Raw genomic sequence first — 25971 nt, forward strand, 5'->3', positions numbered from 1 at the left:
TTTGGGTACTTTTCATACTCTAAGGTACATTTTGCTGTTACCATTCAGGCTGCATACTTTAACTTCAGCAAGGTTTTAAATATTTACAAGTATTTACAATGTGTTACTCGTACTTTTACTTAACTAACGGACACGAATACTTCCTCAACACGTCATGTTAAACATTTCCATTCTCCTCATTCATCTTGTGGAATGTCCCTTGCAGCCTTCCGTAGAGAAACCTGCTCTTTTGTTGACATTTTTTCTCCATCAGCTGACTGCTCATAAGTTAGCTGGTCAGTTTATGAACATCTTAGCACAAACTAACCGTCAGCATGATATTATTCTGCCGACACTGCCAGTCAGCTCTCAGTAGTTACCAGCAGTTCACTAATTTTTAGACACGTAGCAGCTCACGATGGTGATTATTTTCTAACCCGCTGTCAGTCGAGGGAGGGAGAGCGAACGTTAGCTTAACTAGCTTGAGCTACATCGAGAAGCTAACAGTCTAAGCTAGCCGATGTGAGGTGCAGCCCAGCCATGGAGGGGATTCTGTACAAATGGACGAATTACATGACAGGTGAGTCGTCTGTCTTTATGTCTCGCAGCTGTTTAAGCTAACTGTCCTTCTGACCAGACGCAGACACAGTGGCTGAGTCATGAATGGCGATGTTTGTATTAGCTGTCAATGCTAATAGCCATTTTAACATCTTTTCCAACCACATTTAACCGTTACCATCGCAGCTAACAAGCTAATGTGACTGTGTAAGGATATATGACATATGCTAGCTGCACCACTGCTGTCACTTAATGATAACTAATTACTCAAGCTATTGATATTCAACATGCAGTGGTGAGAAGTTACTGAACAACATTTACTAAAGCACTGCACTTAAATATTTTTATGAGGTATTTGCAGACTTACCATAATTGACATTTTCTGCCACTTAATACTTTTACCCCATTACATTTTAAAAGGAAAAGTGTTATTAAGAAAAAAGATTTTATTTTTATATTTTTATGTGATAACATTGTAAAATGTATATTCAGTATTATCAGCTTTATATTCTCACCAACACCCCCTGAATGCACATAATAATGCACATAACATTATGTTCATTCTTATTGTTGTTTTTGTTCTACTGACGCATATATTGTAGTGAACTTATGTTTCTGAATGTAACATACTAGTTTGTACAGTGTAATGTAGCACAATGAACACACATGTATATTTTACACACTTACAGACTCAGCACAGTGAATATATTTTATTCTTAATATTTTAAGTAAGCACTAGTGTATATTAAGTAAGTACTAGTGTCTTTACGCATTTCTGTTTCTATTTTATTTTATTTTTTTTACATTATATTTATGTACATCTGTTTCATACAATTATTCTTACTTATTTTAATTCTCTATTCTTTACATTGGAGTGACTGAAATGCATCACAGCCTCAGGAATCAATGAAGAATTTCGGATTCAGATAGATAGATAAAGTTAGCACTTTTACTTTTAATACTTTAAATATATTTTGCTGTTACTACTTACATACTAAATGAATGATTTGACTACTGAGATTTTTGACAGTAATACCACCAGTTTTCAGATTTTTGGATTTAGGAAACTGTGATGAGCATCTTCACAACTTTCTGTCATTTTATAGACTATTTAACTAATTAGTTAATTAAGAAAATAATGTGTAGATTAATCATCAATGAAAATAATCTTCCGTTGCAACTATAGCATTTACAGAGTCGGCATTTCTGTAATATCTGCAATAGCTTCTGGTGTATCAATTTTAATCTGTCCCTTGTCAGTCTCCCAATTTTATAGAAGTGCTGCACTGTACTAATAGGGATGCACAATGTTGGATTTTTTGCAGATATCTGATATACCAATATATAACAACTTATTTGACAGATAACCGATACTCACATTGATATATCCACTTTTTCCCCACCTAATTTTACTGATCATCAAGCATAGCATTAACATCATATTATGCATGCATACTCTTATCATGATGCCCACCAGCAGATGAGACATGAAATACAATATTTTCCATGGTATGTAATATTAATTGATTGTGCAAATTAAGCATGTTGGTCGATTCTGATTCTATTCATTTTAAAGCCAATATTGGCAGAGACAGATGACGTGCCCATAAGATTGTGCATCCCTGTGTACTACATCAGTGGAATACCTCTTAAAGGAATACTTCACCCCTCAAATGACTATTTGTGTATCAATTCATGCTGAAAATGTACTCTTTTATTGTTCTTTTGTCCAATAAAACGTTTGTTAACTGAGTCTGTTTTCTGTCCTCAGGCTGGCAGCCACGCTGGTTTGTCCTAGAGAATGGAGTCATCTCTTATTATGACAGCGAGGACGATGTTGGTAAAGGAAGCAAAGGATCTATCAAGATGTCTGTGTGTGACATTAAAGGTCAGACTGCTGTTTGAGATGTTTTCCTGGCAGATGATTTTATTTGCTGACCCTGTATGCTTCAGCTGTCCTCACTCATGGTATGAAACAAATCTAAATACATCCTTAAAACACTGTTAATGTTTTATATTTCAGTTCATCCGACAGATCCAACGCGTCTGGAGCTGATAATTCCTGGTGAGCAGCATTTTTACGTTCGAGCTGTGAACGCTGCAGAGAGACAGAGGTGGCTGGTGGCTTTAGGCTCGTCCAAAGCTGGAACACTAGACAGTCACAAACACAAAGGTACACAGAGTTTTATGTGAATCTGTTTGTCTGCCTCATCTGTATTTGTTCCCTTTCTTTGGGAAAATGACATCTAAACAAATGATTTAAAAAACACCTGTTTGTAAGACAGTTTAGCTTGTGACTTCCCTTTGAATTTGTCTTTGTGATAGTGGTTATACTGTGTGAAGGGAAATTAGTGTTTTAAATAACAAGTGCCATCATCTGAAGTACCGCATACATTCACAAATACAGTGTGTGTCATGTTGTAAAGCTAAACTTGTATGAAGAAGGAGCAATTTTAGCATGAGCGGTTAATTATAACAATTGGTAAATAGTAAAATTGATCAAATATGGCATACTCTGCATTGTGTGTTTAAGTGGTACTTACTACAAATTCTTACATAAAAGCTGATGTGGAGACCTGTAGTTAATAAAGGCCCGGTAAAAAGCAAACAAACAAACAAACAAAAAACACTGAGGTGCGTGGAAATTACCTGCAGCCTGGTAATTTTAGCATAATGTACCAATAAAGGGAACTGTAGGACTTTTATTATGAAAAATACTGGGTGATTCACACACATTGTTTAAGCTACAATTCATCAATCTCACCTGTATTCAAAAATATTGTTTAGGAGCTTGTGCTAGTTATTACATTTTATTAATGGAGAGGTAAAAATGACACTCTATCTTACGAAATGGCACACAGTGTGAAGTCTAGTAAAAGATTTGTGTGTGTGTGTGTGTGTGTGTGTGTGTCTCATTTGCCAGGTCCAGATTGTCTGAAGACAAAGATGTCTGAACTTCGTCTGTACTGCGATCTCCTCGTCCAGCAGGTCCAAACGATCCAATCACAGCACACTGCTGACACAGAGGAAACGCCCACCTCTGAGGTAACACGTCGTCTGTTGACCCCAAACTAATTTTGTTTCTTTTGACAGTCACATTTTTCTTTATTTTCACTAAGTTAGACTCACAACTTCTAAGTGATCTTATTTTGATTTCTTTTTTAAATTATTATAACTTAAATGGATGCAGACAGGTTTTTTGTCGCTATAACTTATCATTATGAGGCAAAGGTTGATTGCGTAGTGTAATGTCTGTTCCCACTTTAGGAATCATATCTTAATAAGTTTTATAGCACCGGTAAATGTTCATCAGTGAGAAGTTTGCACCATCAAATACACCAAAAACAAACCTTAGTGCAGACAGAAGCATTACTATTGTAAGATGACACACTTGTTTTTATTTGTCTCCAAGAGTAACATCAGTACTTTAAGTTCATCTCGTCTTTTAAGAGGACTTAAACACTTGTAGTGTGATGCAGTAACGACTACAGATAATTGTGATTCCCTCACTCTCTCTCCAGGCCTCTCTCCTCAGTGCAACCTGTGCAACTTTCATCAGGACTTTGGAAGAGTGTATGACCCTCGCCAACCAGAGTTTGACCCCTGACCTCCGACCTCCTGAAAGGGTAATTACACTTTCTATAGCTATTTCAAGTACAGTAAGTCTACACTAGTGTGTTTTGGGGATGTATAAAAAAACTGACATCTTCCCAGTGTGGTAAATTTTGACCATAGAAGAGCCAGCAGTCAAAATGTTTATTGTGGAAAATGCACTGAATATTTGTTTTTAATTATTAACATTTGAAACACATTTTTACTCAATGATTATAAATGAATTTAAATAATTAAAGAAAAGCAGCAAATCCTCACTTTTAAAAAGCTGGAATGATGAAATGTTTTTACAAGAAGAAAAGACAAGCAATCACAATAGTTTACAATTAATTTTCTCTCAATCAACTAATTAATTAATCGACTAGATGCTTTTCAAAAAATGTATAAGCCTCTGTGTGTTTTGTATTCAAAATTCTTAATATGTAAAGTAACTAAAATTATCAAATAAATGCAGTGGAGTTAAAAGATCAATGTTTTCCTGTGAAATGTAGTGGAGTAAAGGGGCATAAAGATTCAAGTGGCGAGTACCTCAAACTTGTACTTACGTAAGCACTGCACTTAACATGTACTTGGTTACATTCTATCACTGCACAGTATATTTTATTAATATTTTCAAGTCTGTTTAACCTCTTCTTTTCTACATCTAAATTTTAGACGTAGGACTTCTCATTTAGGAGTGTTGTCGCATGTAGCGAAGTACATTTGCTCAAGTGCTGTACTTAAGTATAGTTTTGAGGTACTTGTACTCGAGTATTTCCATTTTACGCTGCTCTATATTTGTACTCCGCTACAGTTTGGAAGGTAGTAATATACTTTTTACATCACTTAATTTATTGTACAGTATTAGTTACTTGTTGCTGTACAGATTCAGATTATCAATACAAAATACAAACTAATAAATTATGAAATATAGTTACAGATTAAGCTATCCAGCAGTATATAAAGCTGTTGAAATTTGACCCACTTTTATCAGCTGCAACATTGAAGTGCATCAAGTAGGGTTGGGTACCGAAACTCGGTACTTTTTGTACTTGGTACCGATTCACGTCGGTACTACCGAGTACCGATTCACTTAAAATGAATCGGTGCTAAATTTCGGTACCTGAGGTGGAGGCGGAGCGAGAGCGCATGACTCGCACCTCAGACTCAGCAACAATGGCGTCAAAAAAAAAATGTGCGGACAAAAGTTAACATGCAGCACTGTTCCTAAATGTTCTCAATAAAATGTTGAAACTGAGAAGTTTAGACTTTAAAAAGTACCGAAATAAGGTACCGTTTGGTACCGGTACCGAATTCCAGATACCGGTACCGGTACCGCATCAGTTCAATTATGAACAGTACCCAACCCTAGCATCAAGTGTTGTTACTTTCACAAAAAAAGAGTCTTACCAATAGTGGATGTACAAGGCCAAATAAGATAATAATATTTGTTTTTATCTTTTTTTTTTTATTATTTTTTAAGATATTTGCTTATGTAACATAAAGAAACATCATTGATAAGAATACCTTTAATCTTGTTATTAGAGAATTTTAACCAAGATACTAAATCCTTTAGATGCTTTCAATTGAATAAAAAAGCGAAAAACATATTTGTACTGTTTGCCCAAGAGTGTGAAAAATATTTTGCACAGACCTGAAAACTATTCAAACTATTCAGTCACAGCAAACACACAGCTTTAATTTGGTTCTAGCTGTGTTTCTGTTGTATTGTTTTTTCTTTCTGCATTTGTTTTTCATCATCATTATGATCAATCACCTGACACCTGCAGGCTGAAATGGAGGTTGGACGATTGGAGGAGACAAACTAGTTAATTGTCTGTAAAATTAGATTACACTGTATTTTCCTTTGTTAGTTGCACCCAGTTATTTGTAGTTTGATTAGTTTGTAGCTGAAGCCCACATTATCAGTTTTTTCTCTTTTTTAAAATTACATGCAGAAAGTGTCTCTTGAAATGTACGCATTCAGTAAGCTGCAGGACTGTGCACATCCTACACTGATAAATACTGTTGTACTAACAGAAATGTCTTCTTTCTGTCCGTCTGCTCAGATGAAGAGGTCGATCAGTCACCCAGGTACATACAGCTTTGACAGGTGAGTTTAAACACATATCCATATTTTATTAACTTATAATAATAGCAATAATAATAAGAACTACTTTATATGTATTTTTTTGAAATTTTCTTTTTATTTAGTTATTTCAGAGTCCAGTCAGAGAGCTTCATCATACTCAAAGGGCTTATTGCCCTATCTTTCCAGGCCTTCTGTAGGACACCGTTACAGCAGAAAGTAAAATAAAAATGTGTATCAGTGTGTAATACAAAAGCTAGAATGGGCCAATAAAGTAAATGTTAATATAGATATGAATATAGTGAAAACTAAAACAAAAAAAGAAATTGAACTCTTCATATGAACCAGAATGTAGGGGTGTGTCTTCATGATACTCTCATCACTTTACAGACAAGGATAAAAGTTCCAGCCTAAAAAGTCTTGCAAAGCAGTACAGGATTGACAACAATGTCATGGAGCAAAGAAAACTTATACAAAAAAAACAGCAACGATATTAATACCATGAACAGTAAAAGACAATAAAACCCAGACTGAAAAGAAATGCATTTAAATTTTAGTGAACTTTACTTCCTGTTAAACCCAGTTTATTTGAACTTTAATACAGTACTTGTAGTATAATAAGTGAAGTATAATACAAATATAGTATATTTTTAAACAGAATATATTAACATATATAGCAGGGTATACATAATGGATAGTTATGGTATACAGCAGTCCAACTCCCAAGTCAGTAAAAATGTAGGGTCACATTTTGTTTGAGATAATTAATGCAGCTTTAAAGTACAGTTTTGGTATTGTGTTGTCTCACTGATGACCTTTCCACTCTGATAGAAGACATGTATACAAACACTGGTGTATTATACTTCTTGTTTCTTGACCTTTTGCATTTTGAGCCATCATATAATAGTGTAGAGAGGAAAATTAATAATGAACAAGTCTGGATAGAAACATTTTTATTGATATTTACAATTTACAAACAAAATTGTGGTAGCTGATGTTGCCTGGGCTGATTCTTCATCAGCTGTACAAGAAGGCAAGCTCGTTGAGGTCAGGTGAATGAAGAAAAAATGTTGTGTGAAGGCAGTGATGACCCAAATCTCTTCTTTTTTTAACCCGTGAGAAGATTGAACAAAATTTTTTTTTAGAGGATCGTTTAGCGGGCACAGTCTGGATAGAGTCATTACAGCTCCTTCCATTCATCACTGATAACTTTAATCTCTTGGAGAAAGGATAAATTGTAGCTTATCTCTTCAGAGGGACCAAACATCTTCTCCTTCACCTGACCTTGCAAAATAAAATGTTTTTCTCGAACTCTGGACAGAAAGACAAAACCTGTGTACATTTATGTGGATATTGATGTATTACTAATTAATAATCCTCAAATAAAGACCAAGCAGGATGTCTGATTTCTCCAAAACAGATGTTTATAGATAATATTTGCAAATGTGTCCAATGTCCTTTAAGAAAGAGGAAGATGTCAGGGAAAATAAGGTCTATTATTGATGACATGTTTCTCTCTGTCTTTCATCACACAGAGAGAAGCCAAAGCCAAAGTAAACCACCTATGGCAGACATTTTATATTAAGCAGCCAAAACACTGATTATTAAGAATATTGACCAAGATGATTAAGTTTCTTTTTTGAGTTTTAATCATTCTTTTCTGTTTTTTTCCCCTCAGGTCAGGGGTACTTAAGGAGTACTTGAGTGGAGGTCAACGGTCAACTCAGCGCAGAAACCGGACATGCTCAGACAGCTCTGTTTATGATACTGAACGTAAGACACGCACTGCCTTTTTAGTATTGTCAGTAGTGGAAAAGAACTCACAGTAGAAGCAGCGATACCCCAGTGTTTAGGCTAAATACTCAGAATATATGAAGGAGTCCTAAAGCTAAATTTAATACCTTTGAAGACCTTTTTCATACATCGCTCTTTTTGAGTTCTAACTGGTTACATCAGTGAGGTTGTGGCCAAAAAGTCAAAGTGTAGTAGGGAAAAGTCATAGTATATTATGTCTTAAAAATTTAATCAAAAAAGTTCTAGTTCTAGTCATGAAGAAAAATCACAATATAGTATGTCATGAAAAGTCATAGTATACTATGCCATAAAAAAATCAAGGAAAATTCCTAGTACAGTATGTCATTTTAAAAAATGAAAGTCATACAGTAGTATAGTATGTAATGTAGTATGTCATTATGACAGGCCATAGTCTAGTTTACCAAGAAAAAATCCGAAAAAAAATTCATTGTAGAGTATTTCTTAAAATTAAAAAAAAAGATCATAGTTTTGCTAAAATTATGTCATGAAAATTTTGTTAATTTTCTTCATCCCCCAAATCATAAAACATCATAGTATAATATGCCACAAAATTTATTAAAAACTTTACAGTATTGTATATATAGTAAACTTTTTAAGACACTAAGTAATAGTATATTTTGCCTAAAAAAAAGTCAGTATAGTTTGCCATAAAAAAAGCCATTAAATAATTCATAGAAGACTATGTCAACAAAGGTCGAAGTATGTCATCAAAACAATTAAAAAAATCATAGTATAGTATATCATTAAAAAAAGGCCATAGTAAAGTATAATACAAAAAACGTCTATACGTATAGTATGGCACTAGTATTTCATTAAAAATTCATAGCATGTCATAAAATGACATATGTCATAGTATGCCTGAAAAAAGTTATAGTATGGTGTGTCATAAAAAGTCATTAAAAGGTCATGGTATGGCATGCCATCAAAAAGTAACAAAATGTCATAATATAGTATGTCATCAAAAATCTAACAAAGTCATAATATAGTATGCCATGAAAAATGTAATAAAAATGTCAAAATGTATATTATGACATTAGAGATGTCACAAAAACAATGTGCTATAGTATGTCATCAAAAATGTCAAAATGTATATTATGACATTAGAGATGTCACAGAAACATTGTGCTATAGTATGTCGTCAAAAATGTCACCAACACATTATAAAAGTATGCCATTAAAAATGTCACAAAAACATCATAGTGTAGTATGTTGTCCACAATCACCCAAAAACATCATTGTATAGCATTCACCACAATCACGAAAAAACGTCATAGTATAGTATGTCGTCAAAAATCAGGAAAATATATCATAGTATAGCATGTCATCAAAAATCATGAAAAAACATCATAATATAGCATGTCGTCAAAAATCACCAAAAAGTGTCATAGTATAGCATGTCATCAAAAATCATGAAAAAAAACACCATACTATAGTATGTTGTCAGAAACCATGAAAATATATCATAGTTAGTATGTCATCAAAAATCATGAAAAAAAAACGTCATAGTATAGTATGCCGTCTAAAATCACCAGAAAAGTCATGGTATAGCATGTCATCAAAAATCATGAAAAAAACACCATCATATAGTATGTTGTCAAAAACCATGAAAAAAGGTCATAGCACAGTATGTCATGGAAAATCATAAAAAAACGCCATACTACAATATGTCGTCAAAAATCATAGTATAGTATGTTGTCAGAAATCAGGAAAATATATCATCGTATAGTATGTCATCAAAAATCATGAAAATATATCATGGCATAGTATGCAGTCAAAAATCATGAAAATATATATCATGGCATAGTATGCAGTCAAAAATCATGAAAAAACGTCATAGTATAGTATCTCCTCAAAAATCACCAAAAACATTATAGTATAGTATGCAGTCTAAAATCAACAAAAAAGTCATAGTTTATTATGTTTTCGAAAATCACGAGAAAATGTCATAGTGTAGTATGCCATCAAAAATCATGAAAAAAACGTTATACTATAGTATGCCGTCTAAAATCAACAAAAAATTCATAGTATAGTATGTTGTCAAAAATCATGACTAAACATCATAGTATAGTATGGCATCAAAAATCATGAAAAAATGTCATAGTATAGCATGTCATCAGAAATCATGGAAAAAAGTCATAGTATAGCATGTCATCAAAAATCATTTAAAAAAAACGTCATAGTATAGTATGCCGTCTAAAATCACCAGAAAAGTCATGGTATAGAATGCCATCAAAAAGCATGAAAAAACGTCATAGTATAGAATGTTGTAAAAAATCATGAATAAACGCTATAGTTTGTTGCCAAATATCAATCAGGAAAATATATCATAGTATAGCATGTCATCAAAAATCATGAAAAAACGTCACAGTATAGCATGTCATCAAAAATCATGAAAAAACATCATAATATAGCATGTCGTCAAAAATCACCAAAAAATGTCATAGTATAGCATGTCATCAAAAATCATGAAAAAAACACCATACTATAGTATGTTGTCAGAAACCATGAAAATATATCATAGTTAGTATGTCATCAAAAATCATGAAAAAAAACGTCATAGTATAGTATGCCGTCTAAAATCACCAGAAAAGTCATGGTATAGCATGTCATCAAAAATTATGAAAAAAACACCATCATATAGTATGTTGTCAAAAACCATGAAAAAAGGTCATAGCACAGTATGTCATGGAAAATCATAAAAAAAACGCCATACTACAGTATGTCGTCAAAAATCATAGTATAGTATGTTGTCAGAAATCAGGAAAATATATCATCGTATAGTATGTCATCAAAAATCATGAAAATATATCATGGCATAGTATGCAGTCAGAAATCATGAAAATATATATCATGGCATAGTATGCAGTCAAAAATCATGAAAAAACGTCATAGTATAGTATCTCCTCAAAAATCACCAAAAACCTTATAGTATAGTATGCCGTCTAAAATCACCAAAAAAGTCATAGTTTAGTATGTTTTCGAAAATCACGAGAAAATGTCATAGTGTAGTATGCCATCAAAAATCATGAAAAAAACGTTATACTATAGTATGCCGTCTAAAATCAACAAAAAATTCATAGTATAGTATGTTGTCAAAAATCATGAATAAACATCATAGTATAGTATGGCATCAAAAATCATGAAAAAATGTCATAGTATAGCATGTCATCAGAAATCATGGAAAAAAGTCATAGTATAGCATGTCATCAAAAATCATTTAAAAAAAAAAGTCATAGTATAGTGTGTCGTCAAAAATCATGAATAAACGCTATAGTACAGTATGTCGGCAAAAATCACAAAAATACGTCTTAGTATAGTATGTTGTCAGAAATCATGAGAAAACGTCATAGTATATTCAGTTATCAAAAATCATGCGAAAAAACGTCATAGTATAGTATGCCATCAAAAATCACCAAAAAACGTCATAGTATAGTGTGTCGTCAAAAATCATGAATAAACGCTATAGTATAGTATGTCGGCAAAAATCACGAAAAAAACGTCATAGTATAGTATGCCATCTAAAATCACCAAAAAAGTCATGGTATCGAATGTTGTCAAAAATCACAAAAAACATCATAGTATAGCATGTCATCAAAAACCATGAAAAAATACCATACTATAGTATGTTGTGAAAAATAATGAAAAAACGTTATAGTATAGTGTGTTGTGAAAAAATCATGAAAAAACGTCATAGTATAGCATGTCATCAGAAACCATAAAAAAGGTCATAGTATAGAATGCCATCAAAAAGCATGAAAAAACGTCATAGTATAGAATGTTGTAAAAAATCATGAATAAACGCTATAGTTTGTTGCCAAATATCACGAAAAAACGTCACAGTATAGTATGCTGTCAAAAATCACCAAAAAAAGGCCATACTATAGTATGTTGTGAAAAATCATGAAAAAACGTCATAATATAGTGTGTCGTGAAAAATCATGAAAAAACGTCATAGTATAGTATGTTGTCAAAAATCAGGAAAATATGTAGTATGTCATCAAAAATCAGGAAAAAATGTCATAGTATAGTGTGTCGTCAAAAGTCATGAATAAATGCTATAGTATAGTATGTCGGCAAAAATCACGAAAATACGTCATAGTATAGCATGTCATCAAAAGTCATAAAAAAACGTTATAGTATAGTATGCCGTCTAAAATCAACAAAAAATTCATAGTATAGTATGTTGTCAAAAATCATGAATAAACATCATAGTATAGTATGTCATCAAAAATCAGGAAAAAATGTCATAGTATAGTGTGTCGTCAAAAGTCATGAATAAATGCTATAGTATAGTATGTCGGCAAAAATCACGAAAATACGTCATAGTGTAGTATGCCATCAAAAATCATCAAAAGTCATAAAAAAACATCATAGTATAGCATGTCATCAAAAATCATGAATTAACTCCATAGTATATAGTATGTCATCAGAAACCATGAAAAAACGTCATAGTATAGAATGTCCTAAAAAACCATGAAAAAACGTCATAGTATAGAATGTCGTCAAAAATCATGAAAAAACGTCAAAGTATAGAATTCCTAAAAAAATCATGAAAAAACGTCATAGTATAGAATGTCGTCAAAAATCATGAAAAAACTTCATAGTATAGTATGCCGTCGAAAATCACCTAAAATAGTCAGAGTATAGTGTGTCGTCAAAAATCACAAAAAACTTCGTAGTTAAGTATGCCGTCAAAAATCACCGAAAAAGTCATAATATAGTGTGTCGTCAAAAATCATGAATAAACACCATAGTATAGCATGTCATCAAAAATCCTGAAAAAATGTAATAGTATAGAATGTCATCAAAAATCATAAAAAACATCATAGTATAGCATGTCATCAAAAATCCTGAAAAAATGTAATAGTATAGAATGTCGTCAAAAATCATGAATAAATGCTGTAATATAATATGTCGTCAAAAATCATAAAAAAAATCAGTATGGCATGTCATCAAAAATCCTGAAAAAATGGCATAGTATAGTATGTCATCAAAAATCATGAAAAAAAGGTCATAGTATAGTGTGCCATCAGAAACCATGAAAAAAGGTCATAGTATAGAATGTTGTAAAAAATCATGAATAAACGCTATAGTATAGTATGACGGCAACAATCATGAAAAAACGTCATAGTATAGAATGTCGTCAAAAATCATGAATAAACGCTGTAGTATTGTATGCCGTCAAAAATCACCAAAAAAAGTCATAGTATAGTGTGTTGTCAAAAATCAAGAAAAAACTTTATAGTATAAGTATGCAGTAAAAAAATCACCAAAAAAAGTCATAGTATAGTGTCGTCAAAAATCATGAATAAATGCTATAGTATAGTATGTCAGCAAAAATCATGACAAAACGTCATAGAATGTCGGCAAAAATCATGAATAAATGCTGTATGTCGTCAAAAATCACAAAAAAAACTTCATAGTACAGTATGCCCTCAAAAATCACCAAAAAACGTCGTAGTATAGTGTGTCGTCAAAAATCATGAATAAACGCTGTAGTATAGTATGTCTGCAAAAATCACGAAAATACGTCATAATGTAGCATGTCATCAAAAATCATAAAAAAACATCATAGTATAGCATGTTATCAAAAATCCTGAAAAAAAAGTCAAGTATAGTATGTCGCCAAAATCACACAAGTCAGTGTAGTATGTCGTCAAAAATGTGATGAAAACATCACTGAATAGTATGCTAAAAAATAATTCATAAAAAAGTCCATAAATGACCATATTTACATAGCACTAGCATGATTTTGGAGTTCTTGACATGGCAGAGGATGAGCTTTGATTGAATCTTGTGCAATATTAAACAGACAGCAGGTGCAATTCCAAAAGTATTTATTCATAAAGAAAGCAATGCAATCAAAACACATAAATTCTAACCAGCTAAGCATATACAAGCAGAAACAAAAGCTGCTCACTGGCCCACAAACAAATTGTCTGACAACAGAAAACTACAAGATTGCCAATTCAAAGATGGCTTGATACCCTGGAAGGTTGGTACTGTGTAGTCAGTTAGGACAAAGACAAAGAAAAAGAAGCTTGGAGTTCCCTATTAGGGTGTAACTATGTTGAAAGAAAATTTGTGTGAGTATATGTGTATTTGAGATGTGTTGCAAAAGGGTCTGGGTTAGTACAGAGGAATTTCAATCCCATGCAAGATTCTGTCGATGTAAAGCATTGACAAAATAACATCACTTAGCTTTGGTGAAGCCAACTAACCAATAATGTAACTACTACTAACAAACAATTAAAACAATTATTCAATGAATAGCATTAAATCACAATCAAGTCAGTCTTCCTTAGGTTGTACAACTGTAATAATGCTATGTCTAGTCATTACACCACCAATCCTTGAATGAAGGGAAGAGTTGCTTCGTTGTGTGCTGTTTTTGTTAGCAGGCAGAGGAAGGGTGGAAAGAGCTGTGGTTCCAGGTGCAGTCTTTGCTGTGTCCTTGTTCCAAAGGTGCAGAGCCGAGAAGATCAGTCGCTCGGTATCCTTGCAGAGTTAGAAGTCTGGTGCTAACTTGACTTGGATCTCCTTGTCGCTGGAAAGTTAGTTGCAAACCTTGTGTTTGGCACACTAACTTCTCTGGTCTTCAGGTTCTTGGTCTGTTGTGAGCAGGCCACATTAAGAGCAAGGCTGCAGCTCCTGCTGTGAGCATGCAGAAGTGGGAGAATGGGGAAGGCTGTAGCAGGTCCTCCTGCCTATGTCCTACCTCGGTCAAGGTCCAGGAGAAAGAGCTCTCTTCAGAGGCTCACGAGAACAGAGCGGGATGGAGAGTAGAAGGATCCCCCTAAGATGGGTTGGTGACATCACAGAGTCACATGCCACTGTGACAGTGGTGTCCAATCAAGTTTGAAGACTGGTCTATCACTTAGGTGTGACAATGAGGCCCCCTGTAGAGAAATGACTGACTGACTTTAAAGAATAAACAAAGAACAAGCAGTCTCAGCCACCATCCCAGATGGCAAGACCCAGAGAAAAAACCTGTACATGTCCAATTTGGATCTTAACAAATGATAAATCACCTGTGGTCCAGTGAATCCCAACAGTGTTGTAGTATGTCATCAAAAAGCCACAAAAACGCAATAGTATGTCGTCAAAAATGTGTTAAAAACGTCATAGTAAAGCATGTCGTCAAAAATGTGTTAAAAACGTCATAGTAAAGCATGTCATCATAAATGTGATGAAAACGTTATAGTAAAGCACGTCGTCAAAAATGTGTTAAAAATGTTATAGTAAAGCACGTCGTCATAAATGTGATGAAAATGTCATTGTAAAGCATGTCGTCAAAAATGTGTTAAAAACGTCATAGTAAAGCATGTCGTCATTAATGTGATGAAAACGTCATAGTAAAGCATGTCCTCAAAAATGTGATAAAAACGTCATAGTAAAGCATGTCGTCATTAATGTGATGAAAACGTCATAGTAAAGCATGTCGTCATAAATGTGATGAAAACGTCATAGTAAAGCATGTCGTCATAAATGTGATGAAAACGTCATAGTAAAGCATGTCATCAAAAATGTGATGAAAACGTCATAGTAAGGCATGTCGTCAAAAATGTGATGAAAACATGTCATCATAAATGTGATGAAAACGTCATAGTAAAGCACGTCGTCATAAATGTGATGAAAACGTCATAGTAAGGCATGTCGTCAAAAATGTGATGAAAACATGTCATCATAAATGTGATGAAAACGTCATAGTAAAGCATGTCCTCAAAAATGTGATAAAAACGTCATAGTAAAGCATGTCGTCATTAATGTGATGAAAATGTCATAGTAAAAAGCATGTCCTCAAAAATGTGATGAAAACGTCATAGTAAAGCATGTCGTCAAAAATGTGTTAAAAACGTCATAGTAAAGCATGTCGTCAAAAATGTGTTAAAAACGTCATAGTAAAGCATGTCATCAAAAATGTGATAAAAGCGTCATAGTAAAGCATGTCGTCATAAATGTGATGAAAACGTCATAGTAAAGCACGTCGTCATAAATGTGATGAAAACGTCATAGTAAAGCACGTCATCATAAATGTGATGAAAACATGTCATCATAAATGTGATGAAAACGTCATAGTAAAGCACGTCGTCATAAATGTGATGAAAACGTCATAGTAAAGCATGTCATCATAAATGTGATGAAAACGTCATAGTAAAGCATGTCGTCATTAATGTGATGAAAACGTCATAGTAAAGCATGTCGTCATTAATGTGATGAAAACGTCATAGTAAAGCATGTCGTCATAAATGTGATGAAAACAGTCATAGTAAAAAGCATGTCCTCAAAAATGTGATAAAAACGTCATAGTAAAGCATGTCGTCATTAATGTGATGAAAACGTCATAGTAAAGCATGTCGTCATAAATGTGTTAAAAACGTCATAGTAAAGCATATCGTCAAAAATGTGTTAAAAACGTCATAGTAAAGCATGTCGTCATTAATGTGATGAAAACGTCATAGTAAAGCACGTCGTCATAAATGTGATGAAAACGTCATAGTGAAGCACATCGTCATAAATGTGATGGAAACGTCATAGTAAAGCATGTCATCATAAATGTGATGAAAACGTCATAGTAAAGCATGTCGTCATTAATGTGATGAAAACGTCATAGTAAAGCATGTCCTCAAAAATGTGATAAAAACGTCATAGTAAAGCATGTCGTCATTAATGTGATGAAAACGTCATAGTAAAGCATGTCGTCATAAATGTGTTAAAAACGTCATAGTAAAGCATATCGTCAAAAATGTGTTAAAAACGTCATAGTAAAGCATGTCGTCATTAATGTGATGAAAACGTCATAGTAAAGCACGTCGTCATAAATGTGATGAAAACGTCATAGTGAAGCACATCGTCATAAATGTGATGGAAACGTCATAGTATAGTATGTCGTCAAAATTGTGATAAAAAGGGCATAGTTTAGTATGCCCTCACAAAAAATGGCATAGAAACTTCATAGTATAGTATGTCGTCAAAATTGTGATAAAAAGGGCATAGTTTAGTATGCCCTCACAAAAAATGGCATAGAAACTTCATAGTATAGTATGTCGTCAAAATTGTGATAAAAAGGGCATAGTTTAGTATGCCCTCACAAAAAATGGCATAGAAACTTCATAGTATAGTATGTCGTCAAAAATGTGATGAAAACGTCATGGTATAGCATGTCCTCAAAAATATGACGAAAATGTCACAATATAGTATGTTGTCAAAAATGTGATGAAAACGTCATGGTATAGCATGTCCTCAAAAATATGACGAAAATGTCACAATATAGTATGTTGTCAAAAATGTGAGGATAATGTCATAGTAAAGCATGTCTTCAAAAATGTGATAAAAAATGTCATAGTATAGCATGTCGTCAAAAATGTGACGAAAACGTCATGTCATAGTATGTCATTAAAGTTATAGTACAATGTGTCATAAAAATGTCAAGGCGTCATAAGAATGAATTTAAATGCAGGACTTCTACTCATGATTTAGTATTTATCTTTGCGGAAAAGCTCCCAATATATCTTCCACCACTGACTTTAGCTCCCTGGACTTTGAATTCTTCTGCTAAATATAAGCAAATTGTAAATAACCCATGGAAGTCGATGTGCGTTCATTCCTTGCATATGCGTGTTCCAGGTGTGCTGCCCAGTGTCAACGGCGACTCGTCCTCCATTCCTGAAGAGAGAGGAGGCAGCATGAGCCCAAAGACCACACCCACTGACACAGACACTGACCTATCCATCTGAAGACCTGACGTCCGTCAGAACCCTGCTGGACTCTGCAAGAGGTCAAGAACATGATGGTCAATATCAGAGACAGTGACTGCATCCAGTCGAGATATTGACGTCATCTCTATTAAACAGAGGATGAACTGACAGACGTTTGATCTCCTCAAAGATTGTCCTTTATGTACTTTTTCCTCTGAAGTCAGCTGATTGCCAAACATATGCACTTTGGAATCATAATACTTTTTTTTTTCCTGAAGGCTGTCTTAAAGTGTTTCCTTTGCACAGAACACACTGGAGAGACAGAAAACACAGCAGGAAAGACCTGAACCTGAGACATAGTGAGTATAGTATATGACCTGCTGAGGTAGCCACATTCATACAATATGGATACTTTCTGGGAGATGACTGAAGCCTTGGAGTCTGGAAGGAGTGTGACCCGACGATCAAATCCTGGAAAAATCTGTGAACAAAGTGAGTGAAAATCGAGTTTAACCTGGGTTTCCTTTGTGGCATCCAGACTCTGATTGTAGTCGGCAGCTCCCTGGTACAGTATGAATAACTGGACTGATTGTTCACTGCTTTAAATGGACCTGAGAATGTGCAGGAAATGTTGAATTTTGGAAGTCGTGGCGTCTTCTGAAGTTTGTTTTTGTGGCATTTTGATAAGTCGTTGAAATCAAGTCTGTATTTTCTGCCTTTTCCACACACTCAAGAGCTTGCCTCACTTTATCTTTCCTTGGGAACTTCTTCCAAGCCTTTAGGTAAAAGGAAGAACTCTGTCCCTCTTCCTGTCGGCTTCTTGTGTTTGAGGTTGTTAGCAGCAAGGTGTGAGTGTAGCTGAGGAAGAAACCAGTCTGATAAACGGTGTTTCTCGAAGGTTACTGAAGCCAGTTATCCTTTACAGTATACTCACAGCAAGCTTCAGATGCCAAAGTTTGCACAAATGTAATGATCTACATTAAATGTGCCATCATTGTTTTCTCCAAGCAAAGCTTCTTCTCCATAGTTACCTAGTCACGTTCAGCCAGTTTGAAAACTCCAGTAAGATCTGCAGCTCTTTGCTTGAGGAGGGTTTTTTGTTTTTTTGTTTTCCTCTGCACTCCAAAGTCAAGTCAGATCTGGTGAATGGAGTCTCTAAATTGCAGAACAGTGTGAATGTGTGCAAGTTACTGCCTTTTTATGTTTGCATTTCTTGTGTTTTCTTGCCTTTGTTTTTAGTGATGAATTCCAGCCAAATGTGACCCTGAAGAGACAGAAAGTACGGTGGCCCTGAGAGCTCAATTTGCTGCAACTTAAGAAAACACAACAGGCAAATTAAGATACACATTAACAAATCTGTTTTGTTGTGCTGCACATGTATGAGGCATGCTCTCCTTTGGTGTTTTAGCTATATGCTTTCTTCAGTCGCAGTGTGATGAGCTTTCAGGGCTGCCATAAATAAGTGCTTTAATTAAGTGCATAAAAGAATGAACTTGGATGGTGATTGAAGTTCCACTGTGAGTTCAGATGATGCCTTTTGCACACATGGTAGTATGTCTTTCTCTGTAGCTGCACCTTACCCAGCCAAAGCTGCATCTGTTAGCATTAGTAGAATGCAGAACCTTTTTAAAAAATGAATGATCAGCATTAAATTGGAACATTTAATTTTCTGGTGTAAAACAAATTAATCATTTCACTGAATAGCAAATCTAAGCAGTAATAACTCGGCGGTGTCTGCAAACCAAGCACCAATTTGTGGATCTAGTTTTCTGTCTTGATAAATCACCTCTTAAGTCTGCACCTTCTGGTCTTGTGACCTGCTTTGCTGTTTAAACACATGCAGAAGACATCATCCGAACACAAAGTAAACAATCGTGACATAAACAATCAACAAAAGACAAAACTACACTGACCTTGTTTCTGTTTCGTAGGGACAGAGATTTCTTGTGGTGTAATTTCGATGAAGAATCTTCACCTTAAAAACATTTAAGGAGAAAGTTCAGTCCTTCACAAATGTCAGCTTTGGCCAAAAACATGTTTGTTGCTGTTGTGCATTTAAAATTAACTTTTAAGACACTTTAATGTGAATTAAAAATGTCTTCTTTTTTTTTGGCCTGGGGAATTACATCCAAACAGACTAACCGCAGCTGTCAAATCCCAAATGTTAAATCTCTCCACCAATCAGTTACCTTCACATTCAGTTATAAGAGAACATAAAATAAGCAGCACCAAACACATAGAGTAACCTTTCAGTGTGTAGGTGTGGTTGTTTAGCACTTTAGATTAAAAAACAGTGTCCTTTTTTTTAATGTTAGCACTCTGAAAAAAGTGACAAAGGTACTGTGGTGGATTACAGTGACGATGATTGTGAAATATTTTTGTTGCTGGTGGGTCATATTTTTGAAGGGATGTTTTGGAGTTGCAGCAGCCTTATATGTGACATTAATAGTATTTAAAACGTACAAGACTTCTTGTATTACTCTCACCAAAATGTGTGTTCAGTATTTGTTATGAACACACTCAGACTGTGTTTTCTTGAATTTCACATCCCTTTCTTTGAATACTGTGAAGAATATGTTTCTCCAGAGGTTGTAAAAACAAAAAAGCCTCTGCAGGTTTAATTTCCCGCGCGTGCTGGCTCCATGTCCAGCTTCTCATGTGAGATAACTTGTGATTTTACAATTATTTATAACAGCATGGTAGTTCTATAATTTATCTTGAAATGATCATTTATATTCCTCTTGCCTATCAGATTATTTTACTTATGGTTCAAATGATGGGTTTTGCAGGAGACTGTAAAGCAGTTAAAAATAATTTGTGAACAAATATTATATAAGAATGACACATATTTAAAGAGGGAGAGGAGATCAATATACATTATACGGCTATTTCAAATGAGCATTTGCTGTAAAATTTATCCCCACATAAATTAATGTTTTTATAATTAATTTTTTTCAGCAACTTTTAAATAATAAATACAAGAATGCTCATGATTGTGAATGTTTTCTAGCCAGTGTTTTGGAAGTTTTAACACCCTTCATTTTGATTTTATTGTTCCCTTTAAAAGGACTAGTTCAACATTTTGGGAAATTTGCATCTCTGCTCTCTTGCTGAGAATTAGGAGATGGTTACCATTCTCATATTTGTTCTGTAATTAATGTGCGATATACCATGTTTATAGGTGAGTTTTGTTTGTGCTCGTAGTTGGATTTTGTTATTTGGGCGCAGCCAGGCTTGCGGTTTCCGGTGTTTCCACTCTTTATGCTAAGATAAGCTAACTAGCTCCTGGCTCTGTCTTCATATCTGCGGAACAGACATCAGAGTGGTAATAATCTGCTCATCTAAGAGAGCGGATGATCTTTTGTTTTTTTTGTTTGTTTGTTTTTTTTGCCAAAATGTGGGACTATTCCTTTAAGTCACTGAGTTAAATTGCTGAATTAAAACTGAATCATATTTTCTTTTCATTATTCTTTTTCATAATTTTTGTTTCATTGGCAGCCTGTTCAGTTTTTGGACAAACCAGCAGAGAGATTTTCATGCCTTAAGTGTCTCTGCACGAAGTAACGTGTGTGGTTGTATCAGACTTTTCATTGTCTTAATAAATAAAAAATATTTTAAACTGATTTTTTTTTGTGTGTGTATTTGTGTGGAGGAGGTTTATATGCACACATGTCCAACCTGCCAGTAAGCATGAATACATAATGTAGCTGCAAGCAGCAATCCTGGGTTCAAGCCTTTTTTCAGCAAATGGAAGGGAGCAGTGAGTGAGATTCAGGCTTCATAAAGCCGAGCAACATCACTTTAGCTGATTTAATTTTGTTGAATGGAGAGAGAGAGATAGAGATAGCAATCGCACACTTGTTTCATCATTTTCATTGAAATGTATTTATCATAATAAACCAATCAAACCCTTTTTAATTTAATTTAATACATTTAGTTTGTGCTATTTCGCTGCATCTATTAGCATTTGTGGAGTGAATAATAATAATAAAAAGAGATTAATCAGCAATTTGGCTAATTGGTGACTCTAAATTGTCCGTAGGTGTGAATGTGAGTGTGAATGGTTGTCTGTCTCTATGTGTCAGCCCTGTGATAGTCTGGTGACCTGTCCAGGGTGAACCTTGCATCTCGCTCAATGTCAGCTGGGATAGGCTCCAGCCCCCTGCGACCCCTGACAGGGTAAGAGGTTACAGAAAATTAATGAATGAAATTTATTTTCAAATACAAAATCAGTTTATTTTAATCTATTTTTAAAATCTACTTTGTTTTATTGGAATATGTTATCTTAGGACGACATGAGAAATCCCTTAATTTTATTTTTGCTACTTAAACAAAGTCCGTTTGAGAAAAATGATTTATTAACTATTATCTTGTTAATATTATATTATATTATATTATATTATATTGCATTAACACATTAAATTTGTAAAATATTGTATTGTTTTGTTTTTTATTATTTTATATACACACTTATAGGTTTAAATATAATACCTATAATCCACTAATTGAATATATTGAATCTAATGAAGGACTAAAAATATGATATTTTACTTTGAGATGTGGTGAGGGTGTTAGAGTTTTACCTGTCAGCTGCTGGTGTCTGGTGTAATGTCGCCCTCTGGTGGACTTCAGTAGGAACTACAAGCAGAGCTGCAGACACAAATACGCACATTAAAACATGTTTACAACTAATTTCCTCTAAATTAAATGTATTTATCTAATATACAAATTCAGCCCTTTTCCACTAAATCAGATGTTTTCGTTTTAAAATACTAAATCCCTTTATTGTAGTTGTTTTATTATTATCATGTTTTTTTTATTCTTTAAGATATATTCATTTTAAATATTAAATTTGTTTGTATTTAATTTTTATTTTTTGCCGGACGTGTTGACTTATATTGAATTTAGAAAGAGAAGTATAATTCGACATTATCATACATATTTACACATGTATGTACTTCAATAAAATAAAAATAAATAAATGAATGTTTATTAGTTATTGCCCACACTATAATGATATTCATTTTGCTGATAATCAGTCAGTATCAAAATATTGAATATTATGTATGAATAAAATTAAAATATTTTCCTCTGAGATGTAGTGAAGGACAAAATGTCTTAATTATTAACAAAATAAAACGTTTTAAAAACCTTTAAAAGTTCACTGAGTGAGTTTTACCTGTCAGCTGCTGGTGTCTGGTGTAATGGCGCCCTCTGGTGGACTTCAGCAGGAACTACAAGCAGAGCTGCAGACACAGATACACACATTAAAACATGTTTACAGTTTATTTCCCCGTCTAAATTAATTTTTTATTTATTTAAGATATCCCTTTATTGAAGTTTAAAAATAAAATAATTTTATTTTCTAAAATATATTGATTTTAAATACTAAAATCTTATTTACTTGTATTTTATTTTTCTTTTTGTCAGATATTTCATTATTAATTATTAATGTATTATTTAATCATTAATTAATATTATTTGTGTTGACAGATTGACGATGCTTGTGTTGATCTGTAAATATGTAACACCTTTCTCAAATACAAAAAGAGCTAAAATAAAATAAAAATATTTTGCAAATATAAAACAGATCTGCAGGTACACAAACAAATTTCACAAAAAAATATCAGTGAATACATTTAATCAATTCACAAATAAATGAAAAGCGTTTACAAATATCTTCCCAACAATTAGAACTTTCAAACAGATATTTGTGAATCCGTTTTTTTATTTGTGAATCTCAATTCTGTACTTAAAGATTTGTTTTGTCTTAGTATCTTTTTTTATTTTATTTTATTTTTTTTTGTATTTGCAGATCTATATAATTATAATTTTTTAAAGGGTTTTTATATTAACAGATTACACATAATCACAGATTGTCAATCAGTTCACACAAATAATATTGAGACAAAACTATTTTCATGCAATCTAAACATTTAAATTAAAACATTTTTTCCTTGTCTTTAATTGTTTTCTTGTCTCATTTCCATTTATTAATCTGTCATTTGTTTTAGTTGAGATAAGTCACAGACCCAGAGGCCTTCAGTTGGGTAAATCTTTGCTGAATTTAAACCAAACATCAGTATCGTACTCTGCTAATGTTTAACTCCATGTGTAGTATTGAAAGCAACTCTACCACAATATTTTTGTCCCCCGTCCACGCATGATGCAGGTGAAGTGGTGCAGACCCCCCTCATTACTGGTCCGTTTTCCTTTTACTAGGGTTCACTTAACTCTGAGTTCAAGCACTTTAACCGTGTCATGTTGTGTCATCACTGCCCTCACAGAAATGTGTAACTTTCTTCTCAGTCTTACTGATCAACTGAAGGAAACCAGACTCGTTTACCATCCTGCCTCCATGATGTTTCATTTTTCATGAAACCATCAAGACCATTCATGTTTTCCCATCAGCCACTGTAGTTAGCAGCCCCTCCACGATAAGAGCACCAGAAAAACTCCAACTTTTTAAAGTTAAACTGCTTTATTCAGTGTTTTTAGTGGTTTCATTCACTGGGTCTGTTAAAAGGAAGAGAGCTCTGCGGAAAGTCTGGCTCTCTGTAAAAACCAGGAAACAATGAACATTAAAGGAATTCTAACCAGGAGAAGTTTCAGCTGGTTGTAATCTGTAACCGTCACCGCTAGATGCCTCCAAATCCCCCTCACTGCTCATTCATGCACAGCGTTATATGCAGAGACGTCCATACTCTGCTTTCATTTTGTCATATTTGTGCACATCTTTTTAAAGCTTACGGATGCAAACAAAACGGAGCAGTATCACCTGAAATCATGGAGGCAGTGTAGCATAGTTCAAGAGAGATTTGACTGGAGGAGATGATGAGGAAATTTGAATAATGGCGGAATGGAACAAATCACTAATATATGATAGTATATAGTAAAACTAGGTTAAGTTATATATATATATATATATATATATATATATATAACTTAACCTAGTATATATATATATATATTTGCTCACAGTCTCCTTGAATTAATTATTTGGTTCCAGTGAACATATTTTGTTGCCTCAGTTTTGTCATTTGTGTAAATAATACATAATGCCCTCAGATTGATTTGCATGACCTCTCTGCCTGACATGAGATGACATGATATTGTGCTTCTTTTATCCAGCCGCTGTTGTGATTGTTTAACACATAGGCCTACGTATGTGCCTAATGTGTAATCTATTCAACAGCTTCTTACATTTCACAACTTTACGATGTCCAAAGGTGGAGCAACGACTCACCAAAAACCACCACATGCTGGACAGAGAGCTCTGCAGGAGTTTCTAATAGAGCAGTGGTGCAGATTTAAAAGTGCATTGGTCCTGCACTGTTCTCAATTGAGGTGAGTAATTTACTTTTTAAAATGTATTAATCAATGGTCCAAATAGTTGATTTAGTTTGTGTTTTACTTGTGTTCGCTAAAAATGAATCTAAATCTGTTCTTTTAGAAGCTGTAGGCACAGTGAAGATGAAGTTTGAGGATATCCTGGAGGAAATCAACGGTTTTGGGCCTTTCCAAATTCTCATCATCATCCTGCTGTGCATCCCTCGAATAGTTCTGCCCTGTCACTTCCTACTGAATAACTTCATCGCTGCATTTCCTCCTCACCACTGTGACATCAGCACCCTGGGTGAAGGAGGTCTCTTAAAAAATTTAACTCACGAGCAGAGACTGACCGTCAGCATTCCTGTACGAGAGGATGGGGTCCCAAAATCCTGCGAGATGTTTGCAGAGCCTCAGTTTCAGCTCTTAGCCAACGGCTCCATCAGCGCTGACCTGCCAACTGTTCAGTGTCAGAGTGGATGGGTTTATGACAACTCCACCTTCACCTCCACTCTGGCAACAGAGGTACAATCACTGACTTGTAATCTGTATAAAATAAGATACATTTTAGTGAGCAATGAGCTTTTACACAGCAGACATTTTGACTTTTTCCCCAAAAAATACCATTAATGATGGATTTATTCCATGAAAGGGAAAAAGATGTAGGGAAAGAAAGATGCAAGAGAGAAGGAAAGGAAGAAATATGCAGCCAAAATGTGTTTATGTAACAATTTTCTGCAAAATATTCAGTATCAGTGTATTTAGTTTTAATGCATTTTGATTGCCAGTAGCATGTGACGATTGCACATAAACAATTATTTGTTCTGCAGAAAGGTAGGCCTTCTTTTCATTGAGTACATGTCTATATGAGATCAATCTCTTTTTCCAACACCACCCTTTGAATCTGTCTCT

At 34.0% G+C, this 25971-nt stretch overlaps 2 protein-coding genes and 1 long non-coding RNA gene across 3 annotated transcripts in view; 2 read left to right on the plus strand and 1 right to left on the minus strand.

The window, feature by feature from the left end:
* Positions 1-21353, plus strand: plekha3 (pleckstrin homology domain containing, family A (phosphoinositide binding specific) member 3). The gene is made up of 8 exons (XM_049600182.1): positions 1-559; positions 2309-2425; positions 2561-2710; positions 3461-3582; positions 4059-4163; positions 6198-6241; positions 7896-7990; positions 17660-21353. Exons 1-8 carry the CDS (start codon positions 520-522, stop codon positions 17767-17769), a joined length of 783 nt encoding a protein of 260 aa, XP_049456139.1. The 5' UTR covers positions 1-519; the 3' UTR covers positions 17770-21353.
* The window catches only part of LOC125903324 (uncharacterized), a 14968-nt gene continuing 7954 nt past the window's right edge, over positions 18958-25971 (minus strand). The window contains exons 3-7 of the long non-coding RNA XR_007451291.1: positions 25413-25605; positions 22910-22976; positions 22314-22380; positions 19644-19705; positions 18958-19042 (exon numbers count right to left, since the gene is read on the minus strand). This is a non-coding gene — a long non-coding RNA (uncharacterized LOC125903324). The remainder of the gene's footprint in view (positions 19043-19643; positions 19706-22313; positions 22381-22909; positions 22977-25412; positions 25606-25971) is intronic.
* The window catches only part of LOC125903323 (solute carrier family 22 member 7-like), a 9109-nt gene continuing 8261 nt past the window's right edge, over positions 25124-25971 (plus strand). Inside the window, exon 1 of the mRNA XM_049600185.1 lies at positions 25124-25584. Within this exon, the coding sequence (XP_049456142.1) occupies positions 25204-25584 (381 nt within the window). The 5' untranslated portion in view covers positions 25124-25203. The remainder of the gene's footprint in view (positions 25585-25971) is intronic.

This window comes from Epinephelus fuscoguttatus, linkage group LG16 (assembly GCF_011397635.1).
Source record: "Epinephelus fuscoguttatus linkage group LG16, E.fuscoguttatus.final_Chr_v1".
Taxonomy (NCBI): Eukaryota; Metazoa; Chordata; class Actinopteri; order Perciformes; family Serranidae; genus Epinephelus; species Epinephelus fuscoguttatus.

Excerpts from the sequence above, each read along its gene's own strand:
- plekha3 (XM_049600182.1), top strand. The coding sequence starts at position 520 with ATGGAGGGGATTCTGTACAAATGGACGAATTACATGACAG. Across the intron at positions 2,711-3,460 it reads AGACAGTCACAAACACAAAG|GTCCAGATTGTCTGAAGACA; the intron begins GTACACAGAGTT and ends CTCATTTGCCAG. Across the intron at positions 7,991-17,659 it reads CTCTGTTTATGATACTGAAC|GTGTGCTGCCCAGTGTCAAC; the intron begins GTAAGACACGCA and ends TGCGTGTTCCAG.